General features: G+C 42.0%; 1 protein-coding gene across 2 annotated transcripts; it reads left to right on the plus strand.

Moving 5' to 3' along the window:
* The first annotated feature begins 919 nt into the window (after nucleotides 1-919).
* LOC144540711 (protein NLRC3-like) lies at nucleotides 920-14,510 on the plus strand. Of its 2 annotated transcripts, XM_078286346.1 has the most exons (11): nucleotides 920-1,522; nucleotides 1,635-1,748; nucleotides 2,049-2,162; nucleotides 3,500-3,578; nucleotides 3,766-3,994; nucleotides 4,248-6,060; nucleotides 7,054-7,227; nucleotides 8,418-8,591; nucleotides 12,180-12,353; nucleotides 13,249-13,295; nucleotides 13,540-14,510. In XM_078286346.1, exons 1-11 carry the CDS (start codon nucleotides 1,326-1,328, stop codon nucleotides 14,079-14,081), a joined length of 3,657 nt encoding a protein of 1,218 aa, XP_078142472.1. In that variant the 5' UTR covers nucleotides 920-1,325; the 3' UTR covers nucleotides 14,082-14,510. The 2 variants fall into 2 exon arrangements, with proteins under 2 accessions (XP_078142472.1, XP_078142473.1); XM_078286347.1 differs by lacking the exon at nucleotides 8,418-8,591 and having other exon boundaries at nucleotides 925-1,522; nucleotides 13,540-14,506.
* Nucleotides 14,511-15,658: the final 1,148 nt, after the last annotated feature.

The raw sequence follows: 15,658 nt of genomic DNA on the forward strand, positions 1-15,658 counted from the left end.
CATTGAATTTTAAAGCGATATAAATTTCTCCTCCTCCATCATTACATCTGTGTGTGCTGGTCTGCTGTTTAGTTGACTGTAGATGATGTGGTTAATGTCTCCATCTAGTGGACACACAGTAGAACTACATCACCTGATCTGTGATTTCTCTGCCTCAGACCTGGTTTCTGGCCTCAGGTTAGACCGGTTTGGTGTCAGACTGATGTTTCTAGACTTTGATAGTGAAGTTATGAGGAAGTGACAGCAGCCTCAGATCAAATGAACACAGACACCCAGAACTGACGAAGGAGAATAAGCAGCATCTTCTCTGTCAGTGTTTCCTCTACAGATGAAGGCAGAACGTCTCTGGATGTGAATTCACCAGGCAAACATCTTCCAAGGTAACATTACTGTTTGATGAATACACCAGCTGACATTGTATGATGTGACTGTATAGTCGACTGTTGTAAGACAAGCTGCTAAAGTCTTTCAAATCACCTGCTGTTTGCAGATGGCGTTCATAGTGCCATAATATCCAACATTTGTTCCCTTTGTGGCCATAAAGAACATTTTGTTTTATTTGTGACTTTTAGTGGAAGCCTGATAAACTCTAGTTAGGTTGTAATCTCAATTCACTGCATTGGTGAAATATGCAGGAAGTGTCAGAACTAGTGTGACAGCTCAGATACATGTTGTGTTTCTGTTGATACACTGTGTACAAAACACTACAACCTCCACAAAACTGAGGTTCACTCCATTTCACACTAAAACCTTTTGAACCTTTAAAGTCTCAGTCGTCCCCAAGGCTGAAAAATCCTCCTGTCTGTATAAACCTGCTCAGTTCATCTGTTGGAGAGAGCAGGTCTTCCTGCTGTTTTCTACATTCATACATTCAGCTGATGGTTCAATACACAATACTGGGTTCACTGTTTCATATTGTCCCGATAAAATCTGAGTCAGTAAGTAAGTAATCTGAGTCTGATCTCAGTAAAATCTGAATGAAGACAATTACAACTGACAAAATCCATTTTAGTAAAAAAAAACAGTAAAGTATTGATCTGCACAACCAGGGAAATTTCTGACTATAAAAGTAGTATAAAGAGAAACAACTCAGAGCTGTAAAACTATATTTAAGACTCAATCACAACATTTAACAGATACCAGACTGGAGTTTTTTATTGTGATGTGTGCAGCATGTTGCTCGTGTTTCTGTTAGCCAAGGCTCTCTTAATACTTCCAACAGTCTTTGTCTTGTCAGTATTTGTCTTTTTGACGTTTTCTTCATTAACTGGATTCATTTTGTTGAATCCAACACTCAGTGTGTATTTGTCATTTTACTGTCAGGAATGATCCCAACAGCAGAAGTGATATATCCTGTAATGAAACCTTGTTGTAATGAATCAGTCCAGCTAACAGCATGTTGGGTGTGTTTGTGTAAAGGTGTTCGCTCTACTATGAGTCAGTCTGAGGAGAGAGAGGAGGGGCTCCCTCCCTCTAAAACCACTCTGTCTGGGGAACATGACAGCCGGACCAAAGCTAAGAGGTAAGATGAGGATCTCTAACTGTCCATGACTGTTCTCCATCTCAGAGCTCAGCAGTGAAATCATTACAGCATCATTATTCAGAGTAAAAGCTCTGTCTCTGTTGTGTTGAAGCCCAGTCCAGCAGGAGAGACCAGACTCCCCTGAACCCAGCTGTGTGTCCATGAAGAGTGACCGGTCTATGGGTCTATCTATACATTTTAAAGATAAACATTCTTCTGAAACAACGTAAGTCAACATAATGTTACTATATAATGTTAGCTTTAACAAAGCATTATAAAGAACAAATCCCCTCTGAAGAGAGTAAGATATTAACAATAATATGTAACATTGCTCTTGTTTTTTAACCTTTTTCATGTAGAGAAAGTTTGTCAACTACAATAGCAGCTGTTGAGGAAGAGGAGAACGTTTCTCATTCACTCTCCTCTCACAGATTTTCTATCTGGTTCTGGGATTTGAACTGGAGTCAAAATCCTGCTTCACTTCAGGTTCAAACTGCCCTTCTTTTGTCAATCCTGTTTCTATCAGGATCCAGCAGGAGAGACCAGACTCCCCTGAACCCAGCTGTGTGTCCATGAAGAGTGACCGGTCTAAGGTTTGCATTATTAACTCCAAAGATGGACAGCACTCTGCTGAGCAAAGGTAAGAATTTAAAACAGATGAGTTTGTTGTTATCCATCTCTCCTGAGAAGAGGAATCAAGTCATGAGATATAGAATTGGTCCGGCCCTTCATACTCTGTTGATTTAGTTTCCTCTTTCAAAACATTATTTATTTATTATTTATATATTTTGACAGTAAGGTTTGGGACAAAAGGAAATGCCTCTAATGGTTCTGATGTTGTGGAGCTCAGAGTTTAGGTTGGACAGTCTGTCTGCTGTAGGATCTCACCTTCACCGCTCCTGCAAAGAGACACTTGAAGTCCCACGACTAGATGAACGACACATTTCATGTGCTGCTTGAGTTGAGAGTTTTTTCAGGAAAGCTTCGTGAAATGAACGAATGTCTTGAAGAATGACTTGAAGATATACTTAGTGCTACGACCTGCTTTGGGAAAGACACTCCAGAGAAACATTTACAGTGGAGTTCACCTTGTGTTTCTGCCAGGATTCATCATGACAGAACACAACACCTTTAACAACCTGAGTGTGTGTGTGTGTCTGTGTGTGTGTGTGTGTGTGTGTGTGTGTGTGTGTGTGTGTGCATGGGCGCCTAACTTTGTAAATGTGCAAAATCCGAACAGGGTGGGGGGTTTGGGTTAGGGTTAGTTAATTCATTTTGAATATCATAGTTCTTTTTTTCTCTAACACTATCCTTTTGCTTTGGCATCCTACCTGTTGCTCTGCTGTGCTGACACTGCTAACAGTAGCCTATCATCTTCAATAATCTATTGAAAACATCTCACTTTACTAGACAGCTTTCCAAATGTTAAACACAGTTTCAGAGAGAAAGACCAAGACCTTCGGCATTCAGAAAACGACATGGAACGTTAGCCAACCTAAGCTTACTCTCAAAAAAACAACAGTTGTTAGCTAGCTAGATAAATGAAGGCCACAATGTGCATGTGCAATGTTAGCTGTTGTTTCATGGTTCAAACAATTCTGCTGCTGTCACTCCATTCACGACTGCATCGTCCCATCGTCTGTGGTACGCAGTGCAGACAAAGCGCAGGTTGGAATATACCACTTGGGTTGGAAAGGGGGTGCAGCAATCCAAATGCAACTATGCTATCTAACTGCAGACAGAGCAGATATTTTACTTAGATTGAAGATTAAATATTAGATTTTTAAAAAATTTTGACTTTTAAAAGGGGTGAAAAATAGAGGGGCCCTCCTAATTTCCAAGTGGAGGGGCATCTGCCTAACTTGCCTAATGGTGTAGACGCCAGTGTGTGTGTGTGTGTGTGTGTGTGTGTGTGTGTGTGTGTGTGTGTGTGTGTGTTGATATCTGGAGACCTAATACTTACTGTTTTCTCCACAGAGTCCACCAGGAGAGGTCAGAGGTTTCCAGTGGTCAGTCTGCCCAGGAGCATCAAACAGACCTGGACTCCATATTTATGGTGTGTAAATGTACAACAACACCTTTTACTTCAGCTGCAAAGAAAATGCAAAACAACCATTCTGGTCATTATAGTCTCCATGCTGCACTCTGTAGACCAGCGGGCTTTCAAACCCTGCAAGATGGATTTGATGTTGTGTTCCATGGTTTTAATATGAAACTTTAATCTATGTAATATTCTGTTCCAGCTTCTTGAGGAGAACATTGTCACTTTTGTGAAGAACGAGCTGAAAAGGTTCCACAGGGTTCTGAGTCCAGATTACCCAGAATGCTCAGAGAGGCAGAGGGAGGATGAGGAGGTGGTGGACGGTGAGGAGGAAGAGCAGAGGAGGAGCAGCAGAGAGGCTTTTCTGCAGATCACACTGCACTTCCTGAGGAGAATGAAGCAGGAGGAGCTGGCTGACTCTCTGCAGAGCAGTAAGAGGCTTTTAACAGGTTTAACATGATGGAAAGAGGAAATGGTGGAAAATGAGAGATGTTTACATTTCCAAACTCTGCTGTAAATATGCTGAACACATCTGCATCAGATCTATACAATTCTTCTGGGCTGCACACAGTCAGAACATGTTTGTCCGCTACTGATGAGCTGAATAGATATCATGGAGTGGAAAAATATATACATCCACACTGAAATCCACTCATTGATTTCATTTTTTGTTTGTTCATTCAGAAACTCTTGCTGCATGTCAACATCAACTCAAATCTAATCTGAAGCAGAAGTTTCATTGTGTGTTTGAGGGGATTGCTAAAGCAGGAAACCCAACACTTCTGAAGCAGATCTACACAGAGCTTCACATCACAGAGGGAGGGAGTGAAGAGGTCAATGATGAACATGAGGTCAGACAGATTGAAGCAGCATCCAGGAAACCAGCGAGACCAGAAACAACAATCAAATGTGAAGACATCTTTAAACCCTTACCTGGAAGAGATAAACCAACCAGAACATTGATGACAAAGGGAGTGGCTGGCATTGGGAAAACAGTCTTAACACAGAAGTTCACTCTGGACTGGGCTGAAGACAAAGCCAACCAGGATATACAGTTCACATTTCCATTCACTTTCAGAGAGCTGAATCTGCTGAAAGGGAAAAAGTACAGCTTGGTGGAACTTCTTCATCACTTCTTTACTGAGACCAAAGAAGCAGGAATCTGCAGGTTTGACAAGTTCCAGGTTGTGTTCATCTTTGACGGTCTGGATGAGTGTCGACTTCCTCTAGACTTCCAGAACAACGAGATCCTGACTGATGTTACAGAGTCAACCTCAGTGGATGTGCTGCTGACAAACCTCATCAAGGGGAAACTGCTTCCCTCTGCTCGCCTCTGGATAACCACACGACCTGCAGCGGCCAATCAGATCCCTCCTGAGTGCGTTGACATGGTGACAGAGGTGAGAGGCTTCACTGACCCACAGAAGGAGGAGTACTTCAGGAAGAGATTCAGAGATGAGGAGCAGGCCAGCAGAATCATCTCCCACATCAAGACTTCACGAAGCCTCCACATCATGTGCCACATCCCAGTCTTCTGCTGGATCTCTGCTACAGTTCTGGAGGATCTGTTGAAAACCAGTGAGAGAGGAGACCTGCCCAAGACCCTGACTGAGATGTACATCCACTTCCTGGTGGTTCAGTCCAAACTGCAGAACGTCAAGTATCATGGGAGAGCTGAGACAGATCCACACTGGAATACAGAGAGCAGGAAGATGATTCTCTCTCTGGGAAAACTGGCTTTTGAGCAGCTGGAGAAAGGCAACCTGATCTTCTATGAAGCCGACCTGACAGAGTGTGGCATTGATATCAGAGCAGCCTCAGTGTACTCAGGAGTGTTCACACAGATCTTTAAAGAGGAGTGTGGGCTGTACCAGGACAAGGTGTTCTGCTTTGTCCATCTGAGCATTCAGGAGTTTCTGGCTGCTGTCTACATGTTCCACTGTTACACAAACAGGGAAGAGAAGGTACTGAAGACATTCCTGGGAGACGATAGAAGAGATAGAAGAGAAGGTAGATCTGAAGATGGTGAACAATCCCTGGATGTCTTCCTGATGACAGCCATGTTCAAATCCCTGAAGAGTAAAAATGGCCACCTGGACCTCTTTGTCCGCTTCCTTCATGGCCTCTCACTGGAGTCCAGCCAGAGACTCTTAGGAGGCCTGCTGGGTCAGACAGAGAGCAGACCAGAAAGCATCCAGAGAGCCATCAGCAACCTGAAGAAGATGAACACTGATGATATCTCTCCTGACAGAAGCATCAACATCTTCCACTGTTTGATGGAGATGAACGACCAGTCAGTACATCAGGAGATCCAACAGTTCCTGAAGTCAGACACCAGATCAGAGAAGGAACTCTCTGTGATCCACTGCTCAGCTCTGGCCTACATGCTGCAGATGTCAGAGGAGGTTCTGGATGTGTTGGACCTGGAGGCCTACAACACATCAGTGGAGGGACGATGGAGACTGATCCCAGCTGTGAGGAACTGCAGGAAGGCTCGGTTAGTCCTGATGTGAATATCAACAGTATAGAACAGTGTAGAGCGACCTTCATACCTGACACCATCAGAATTACAATAAAGATCTATAGTTCCTCAAACATACACACTATTAACTGTTGTTCTACATAGCAGTGGTACAGTGTTGGGCGTAACACGTTACAAAGTAATGTGTCACTGTAATCACATTACTTTTTCCTGTAACAGAGTAAAGTCATTACTGTTCCAGGTTCAGTTTCACATTCCAGTTACTGATCTAACAGATCGGTTGTTTCCTGAGTTTCATTCTTTAGTCTAGTTCAACTCTTTATTGGTGTAATATCTATGAAAGATTCCCCTCGTCTTCTCCTGCCTTCAGCTCATGTCAGAAATATCAGAATTACAGAGAGCGACATGAACGAGCCGACAAAGTGGGAAATACGACTCGGAAAGTTGGAATTTAATGCTGTAAGCTCAAAACCTTAAAAGTAACTAAACCCCAACCAAATCTGTGGTGAAGCCGGACTCTAATGGTGTCAGGCTGTTTTACTGAGTTGTTTTACCAGAAGTTGAACTGAACTGCCTGTGGAGCTCAGGCTGAAATCTCTATCATTTTTCATTCTTTTTTTAAACACTTTTTTACAGAAATGCTTTCATATAATTGCATTTATGTATTTTTTTCTGTTTGGTTTCTGATTATATTATACATTAACCACTTTTGGGAAATTTCAAATTCTATAATACAAATTATTGTCCTTATTATTATTATTATTATTATTAGTAGTAGTATTAGTAGTAGTAGTAGCAGTATGCTGTATACGTTTTGATTGGTATGCTAGTCTCAGCTCTGCTTTGATAATCTCTCATTTTACATTAAATCTGTAAACAGACTTTCTGGCTGTGAACTCTCAGAGACCTCAGCTCTGAAGTCCTGGTCTCAGCTCTGAAGTCCTGGTCTCAGCTCTGAAGTCCTGGTCTCAGCTCTTAAGTCCAACTCCTCCTTTATTCTTTATTCAGATTGAGGTCCTGCAGGTTGTCAGAGACTCACTGTGAAGTCCTGGTCTCAGCTCTGAAGTCCAACCCCTCCCATCTGAGAGAGCTGGACCTGAGTTTCAACGACCTGCAGGATTCAGGACTGAAGCTGCTCTCTGCTGGACTGGAGAGTCCACACTGCAGACTGGAGACTCTCAGGTAAAATCAGTTTACAGTTTTTCTCAGTTGATTCGACACATTTCTCCAAACTAAGGTCCGTTCTCTCAAAACAGGATTCCTGAATCTGCAAAGGTCGCCCTGCAGGTTTTACATGAGGATTTGAGTTTTATTGATCCAGCTTCATATACACAGCAGTGAAGCTCAGTGACTGAGAGAAGATCATCCATGCTCTGATATCTTGTCATTAGATTACTGCACCTCTCTCTGTTCCTCTCAGCCATAATTCACTGTCACATCTCCAGCTGCTTCAGAATAGAGCAGCTAGATTTTAACCAGTGGGAAGGTGACATCATCATCTGCCCAGTTTTAACATCTGTCCTCTGGTTACCAGTTAGATAGAGAATTCATATTAAAATGTCACTGAACACATTTAAAGCAGGCTAGTTTTGGTCCTGAATTACACTGTGGAGCTCTTAGTTCCCTGTGAGCTGAGAGCCAGCTGAGATCTTCAGGTCCTCCTGACTTTCCCTCAGTCCAGACTCAACACTGAAGGTGGTTTCACTTTAGTCCTCAGGGCTTCCAGACTGTGGAAAGCCTTCCTGAGGGACTGAGGCTGCAGATTCACTATCATCTTTAAAAGTCTTTGTAAAACACACTTTTATTGACTTGCTTTTGTGTCATTTTGTGTAATCTCTTTTGTCTCTCCTCACTTCTTCATCTTGTTTCTCGTGTTTATATTTTATATTATTATTTAAATCCACTTGTTTTTAAAGTGTTTCCTAATTTGTATTCACTTTATTTTCTTTTTTATGGCTCGTTGTGCAGCGTAACAAAGCATGTGCCATTTGGTGGATTTATTTATCCAATCACCTTACAGCACCATGTGTGAATACATTGTTAGCATGGGCGGCCCAGTGGGAATCAAACCAGTTTCCCTGTCAGTGTTAGTGCTCCAGTCAGCTCAGTATACAGCACCATGCAAACACACTGGGACCTGCTTTAGACCAGGCCTCATCAGTACAGTCTGTCAGTAGAAATAATACAATAATGACATTAAATATAAGGGTCAGTTAGCCTCATCAATACAGTCTGTCAGTAGAAATAATACAATAATGACATTAAATATAAGGGTCAGTTAGCCTCATCAATACAGTCTGTCAGTAGAAATAATACAATAATGACATTAAATATAACAGAGTAACATTTCCACATGTCTTCTTGTCCTTCAGGCTGAGTGTCTGTCAGCTGTCAGAGAGAAGCTGTGAAGCTCTGGCCTCAGGTCTCAGCTCCCAGTCCTCTAGTCTGAGAGAGCTGGACCTGAGTAACAACGACCTGCAGGATTCAGGACTGAAGCTGCTCTCTGCTGGACTGGGGAGTCCACACTGTAGACTGGAGACTCTCAGGTCAGGATCACTGTTACTGTTCAACAGACCGTTTAAATTGTGCTTTACATGCACATTAATGTCAGAGAAAATACCTGAACTGTCATTTTCCTGCTGATGTGGTTTTTGAAAGCAGCTGAGAAACCAACATTCAGCTCTACTTTCTCTCCTCTGAGAGAATATTTCATTATTTCTCTCCTCACTGCCTCTGTTGGTGAAACCTGAAGTAAAGGACTTGTCAGATTCTGTCAAACTGAGTCCAGAACTGAAATGAAAACACAAACCTGATCCTGGGGTCAGCTGTTAATATTGGAGACATATCATATATTATAATATATTATAATATTATAATAACTGATTTCAGAGCAGTTCATTAATGAGAAAATCCAACATGTAACTGTTTTTAAACAAAGAATTTTCACTGAGAGCTACGATCTGTTTTTCAGAAAACCTGTTCAAAAGCTGCAAAAGCTCAAAATAAACAATAAATAACAAACTATTAGTGCTGGGTGATGAAGCTGAAAATGTTATTACAATAAAAATGTTCATATCAGGCGATGTCGAGTTTTATCACAATATGTAAAATCACTATTTCTGTCGAGTTTAAAGGGTTAATTTTGCTCCTGAATAAAAGTTGAATAGATCAGTCAACTTTCATTTAAAACATTCTTTACTGCTAGAATAAAACTGAAATAAGGATAATAATAATAATAATAATAATAATAATATAATGATAATAATAATAAAAAGCGGGAGTGAATGGTTTTTCAGTCTTATTTTTCAACACTATAACCTCATATAATATTTAAATAAGAATAATGAAACAAAGCAGTGAAGCCGTTCTTCTTCCAGTTTGACCTGAACGCAGCAGAAAACCAGCAGCCAGTGAAGTAAACAAGGAAGTGTGTGAGCAACCTAAAAAATATCAAATGGACTATTATAAGTGAAACATCATAAGTGTTCAGTCGCAGCTGTTTAAAGACGTTTCACTGCAGAGTGTTTCTGTGTTTTCATCACTTTTGGCTCCAGCTGCCGGAGAGTGTGTGTGTGTGTGTGTGTGTGTGTGTGTTGGACAGCAGCGCTCCTGTTTAAAGCAATACTCCACTTAGTTTTAACATGGGGGTTATTCAGCACCTGACCGCCATGAAGACCAGAATATAAACTACTGACCAGGACCAGATGCAGCTGGACCAGTTTGTAGAGTTTGAATGAGGAGAAAACCTCCTGAAAACTGACATTGAACACGTTGGTGAACAGATTCAACAACAGATCCTGCTGGAAGACAATAAAGCAGCAACTGGTCCGCAGTTCCATTGCATTTCTGTTCTTGGTTCACACTAAAATGAGTATTTAAAAATAAAGTAGATCCGGTCTCCCAAACAGGAACTATCTCTCCTACATGGTATCCCTCCGCTGTGTTCTCTCCTGTCAGTAAAGATGCTGTTTGGTTGTAAATAGCAGTACATGTAATCGTAGACTGTTCGGTGCGGTATCCAGTTATTAGATCATATAAGTTGAAAAGAATGTGCAGATCATGTACTTCCTGTAATAATATGGTGAAAACCAACAGGTTTATCAATGAACACGATAAAATCACTCATCACATGCAACACTACCAATGTTATATATCTTTTCTTTTGTAAATGCAATAAATACTATGTCGCTCAAACCTCACGGAAGCTTAACGTCAGACTTAAGGAACATAGAAGTAGCATCAGGAGAGGAGACATCACATCCCCAGTTGCCAGACACTTTTTAAATAAAGGACACAGATTGGAGGACTTCAAATGTACAGGCATTGAGAAAGTAAGGTTGAATCGCAGAGGGGGTAACAAGGAAAATGCCTTATTGAAAAGGGAATGTTTCTGGATACATACCTTAAATGCATTACATCCTAATGGGTTGAACGAGGAATGCAATCTGACGGTGTTTTTATGAATGAACGACTCTTGAGGTCGGGCTCCCGTGTGAATATAGTAGCCGAATGTTGAAACTTAGAGACTGTTGGTATGTCTGATTTATGAACGGCTGACCACCTGATGTCTGCAGAGATCCCATCGTTTTTTGACATATACAGTATATATATTGTTTTCTGATATTTTGTATAATCTTAAAGGGCGACATGGACGACATGTTTTTTGTACACGTTTAACAATGTAAATAACACCAATGCCCCCTGGTGGCGACATCAGGAAGCACATGTTGGAGTTTAGTTTAACACCAGGGACTTACAAAGCAAGACCTTCACATAATGATTCTTATTATGGGGATCAGATCCTTCATGTCAAAATGGTAGAGGTATTTTGAAAGCGGTGTCTGCATGTATGAAATACTTTGAAGCCTCTTATTTTGTTGATTCAGTGTTGTAACAAGATCATGTTGAGATGATGACATCACCTGTGTCTTTCCACACACCTGTGACAATTAAGTTTCCCTACATATAGAGGAAAAAGATGAGTTACTATCAGACACTGATGAAAGCCGGAGGGCCGAAAGCGTTCTGTTATGAAATAAAATAAGTGCTTAACAAAGTAACTTTCCATCGTGTGCGACTCCATCCTTTCAACTAAATAGTCGAAGCAAACGTCAATTAAAAATCACAGCAGCAGGATCTGCTGTTGAATCTGTTCACCAACGTGTTCAATGGCAGTTTCCATTCAAATGAATGGGAAGTAAAAATCTGAACTACAAACTGGTCCAGCTGCATCTGGTCTTGGTCAGTAGATTATATTCTGCTTTTCAAATCAATAACTTCATGTTGAAACTAAGTGGAATATTGATTTAACTGAAGCTACGTAAAACTCTACAGTGAAGGAAGTGATGAAATGTTGAATCCATCAATCTTCATGACTAAAACTAGGAAAACAAGGTCCAGGTTGAAAATAACCAGAATTCTGTTTTAAGAGAGAAACTCTGCTGTGATCAATATTATTGAAAATTATCAAGCTGCTTTTATTTTGAAATTGAGGAAAATTGAATCAAGATAATTATCAATATTGTTTTATCACCCAGAACTACAAACTATACATCACTGAAGAAAATGCAACATGTTGCTGTGTGTGTGTGTGTGTGTGTGTGTGTGTGTGTGTGTGTGTGTGTCTCTCTCTCTCTCTCTGTGTGTCTCTGTCTCTCTCTGTGTGCCTCTCTGTGTGTGTCTCTGTGTGTGTCTGTGTGTGTGTGTGTCTCTGTGTCTGTGTGTGTGTGTCTCTGTGTGTGTGTGTGTGTGTGTGTGTCTCTGTGTGTGTGTGTGTGTGTGTGTCTCTCTCTCTCTCTCTTTCTGTGTTTCTGTGTGTGTGTGTGTGTGTGTGTGTGTGTGTGTCTCTCTCTCTGTATGTGTGTCTCTCTCTCTGTGTGTGTGTGATTCTGTGTGTGTGGGTGTCTCTCTCTCTCTTTCTGTGTCTCTCTGTGTGTGTGTGTGTGTGTGTGTGTGTGTGTCTCTCTGTGTGTGTGTGTGTGTGTGTGTGTGTGTGTGTTTGTTTCTCTGTGTGTGTGTGTGTGTCTCTGTGTGTGTGTGTGTGTGTTTCTCTGTGTGTGTGTGTGTGTGTGTGTGTGTGTGTCTCTCTGTGTGTGTGTGTGTGTGTGTGTGTGTGTGTGTGTGTGTGTGTGCAGGCTGTCAGGCTGTCTGCTCACAGAGGAAGGCTGTGCTTCTCTGGCCTCAGCTCTGAGCTCCAACCCCTCCCATCTGAGAGAGCTGGACCTGAGCTACAATCATCCAGGAGCCTCAGGAGTGAAGCTGCTCTCTGCTGGACTGGAGGATCCACACCGGAGACCGGACTCTCTCAGGTATGGAGAGGCGACGTCCGCTAGAAGGCCGAGAGTCGCGCGCGTTTTCTCCGTCGGACCGGCCGCGTCCGCGCCGCGGCTAAATACGGCCGTCGCTCCTCATTGGAGCTTCGTCCCGTTCGGTTCGCACACGGTTCGGTTATTAAGGAGAGCGAAGCTTTCTACGACCGAACTCACTACCTGAAACATTCAGGTGTCGATACTGAACCCGAGAGCGGATTCGGTCGGTCCGAGTAGCGTGAACCGGAACCGGACCGGACAGCCGCTCGTTACGTGACGTCGGGCTCGACGCTCGTTACGTTACGTAACTTTATCATCGTTAATTTGAAAGAGACGGAGAGAAGAGTTGAGACATTCTCACATTTTCTATCAGTCTGTTTCCTCAACACTGCAGTCGCTCCACCAGTTCTGTGTCTTGAGGCCGAATGTTGCGTCTCTTTAAAGTATCGAGTTCATGAGGTGGAAGAAGAGAAACCACGCCGCTGTCGGTGGAGGTTTATTCAAATCTGATGGATAAACTGACGCCTCTGGTTACTGGTGTTACTGGTGTCCAGTAAACTGAAAACACAGGCGATGGGAGCCGCCATATTGGTCTGCAGTAAACGTTACTATGGTTACAGACATTATTTACAGGAGTGGAGTGACTCCTGTTACCGTACAGACTGAGTCTGGTCGTTTTACTCCGCTCTGCTCCAGTCTGTACCAACATATGAACATTCACTCTGATTCATAAATTCAGTGTGAACGGAGCTGCTGAGAAGCTGAGGAATATTGTTTAATGTTGAATGGAGGATATGAGTGACGGCGTCTGGAAAATCACTCATATGGAAGGTTATGAAGGTTATTTGTTCATTATCAAAGAGATTATGCTGTCTGACTTTATTTACCCCCCCAGTGTGGACCATGATGCAGTGCGGTGGTTGAAACCAGGTCTGAGGAAGTGTAAGTGTGTATTTAGTTTGATTCATGAAAACAAAGCAGCACATTCAGTTTCTATTTAAATAGAAAGCTCATGTGTGACATCTATTCATTCAAATCCTACTCTGAAGAAAGATGGCTGACAAAATGTGTCATCATGAAACTGAAGAAATGACCAGTCAATCTGTTAATAAATCAACCAATAATAAACACAACAGGTGTATTAGATGAGAAGCTGCTGCTGTATTGAGTCTTGTTCTCTCATCAGATGCCTGTGAACTCACACTGGACCCAAACACAGCACACAGAAACCTCTTCCTGTCTGAAGACAACAGAAAGGTGACGAGGGTGAGAGAGAAGCAGCCATATCCTGATCACCCAGAGAGATTTGACCGCTGGAAACAGCTGCTGTGTAGAAATGGTCTGACTGGTCGCTGTTACTGGGAGGTCGAGAGGGAAGGAACGGTTCATATAGGAGTGACTTACAGAGAAATCAGTAGGAGAGGAAGGGGTGATGACAGCTGGCTTGGAGGGAATGAAAAGTCCTGGAGTCTGTCCTGCTATGGTAACAGATACTCTGTCTGTCACAATAACAGATCAACAGACATACCTTCCCTCTCCTCCTCTGACTCTAACAGAGTAGCAGTGTATCTGGACTGGCCTGCTGGCTCTCTGTCCTTCTACAGAGTTTCCTCTGACACACTGATCCACATCCACACCTTCCACTCCACATTCACTGAACCACTCTATCCTGGGTTTGGGGTTGGGTTCTGGTCTGGGTCTGGTTCCTCAGTGTCTCTTGTCAGATAGAGGAGGGAGAGAGAAACACTCACACTGCTGACCAAACACAGCTGCTGAGATGATAATTCACTCTGTACAGGATCACACACACACACACACACACACACACACACACACAGGCACACACACGCACACACACACACACACACACACACACACTTTACTAAATAGAGTGTATTGTGTGTGTTGGGTAACTGAATAGGGTTTTAACAACAAGAACATGGACATTTTATTATGAAAATGAAATGAATGAGAAATGAAACCAGACAGAATCAAGTTCTGGTTGTTCATCTTAGAGTCTGTTGTTGATGATTGACAGGTTGAAATATCTTTCGTTAGCAACATTTGGTATTTTATTGTCATCTCATCATTCCAAGCTAAACTTCTATCTAGTTTTCTGTAATTGTTTGTCAGAATTAAAGTTTCTCCTAAATGAACATTGTTTGGTCTTCATCTTTTCCAACAAGCAGTTTCAACTGTGAGAGAGTGAAAGTCTCCTAATGGCCACTAGGGGGCAGATAGACTCTGACTCTGAGGGACAGGGAGGGACCAACACACACACACACACACACACACACACACATTTGGCTTGTTAGCCTCATCAGATTAAACATCGCAGGTCGGTGTGAAATGTAACTATAATTACAACTAATCTCATATCTGTTTGGAAACATTTCACCCCATTGAAAATCAATGGAGCAGCCAAACCAATACACAACACTAGAACTGCAGTGCATGTAATAATTCACATTGTTTAGATGGCAGGTTAAGTTAGACTAGAACAGATTCAGCCTCGTCAGTTTAGACCAAAACATGCTGTGGAAAGAAGCTTTAGATTTAATACAGGAACAGAGACATTGATATTTACTGGATCAAACCAGTCCACACCTCCCTCTCTCTCTCTCTCTCTCTCTCTCTCTCTCTCTCTCTCTCTCTCTCTCTCCCTCCCCCTCTCGCTCTCTTTCTCTTAGTTTCACTTTCACTTCTCGTTGTCGCAGATCATTTTCTCCACCAAAAGGTATTGTAATCATCAGTTTCCATGACAGTTTCCAGTGTATTTTTCTTTCCTGACTCTCTCAGCAGATCTTGTATGTGACTGTTACCGCCTGCCGTTAGCTTATTTAGACTAGAACAAGAGGAAATCTACAACTCAGCCGTTAAAGGTTTGTCTGTGTGAAAACCGGATGTTTAGCTTCAAAACACAACTCGACGCTCTTCTAACGGGTTTCCAACATGTTAGTGTTAGTGTGTTCATGTTCAAATCAAAATCTACTAAAAGTAGAAGTAGTTAGTAATTAGTTGTGTTGCTTTCTGCCTGCAGGTTTGAGGGAAAAAGCTTCAGTTCCCTTTGACTCTCACTAGCAGCCAGCGATGCTAACAGGAGGCTTTCTGACCATTTCTTAACAAAAACACCAGTTAAAATAAGGTTTATCACACTAGTTCAGCATTAATGATGTTGTGGAAACTATCTTTTCATGTCTTATATTTACTTATTTAACCAGGCTGCTTTCACTGACTTGCTGCTTCAAGGCAGACCGGGCCAAGGAAGACAAATATGAAAGATAAAACAATACAGACGTTAAAAT

The sequence above is a fragment of the Centroberyx gerrardi genome, chromosome 2, assembly GCF_048128805.1.
Source record: "Centroberyx gerrardi isolate f3 chromosome 2, fCenGer3.hap1.cur.20231027, whole genome shotgun sequence".
In the NCBI taxonomy this organism is placed as follows: domain Eukaryota; kingdom Metazoa; phylum Chordata; class Actinopteri; order Beryciformes; family Berycidae; genus Centroberyx; species Centroberyx gerrardi.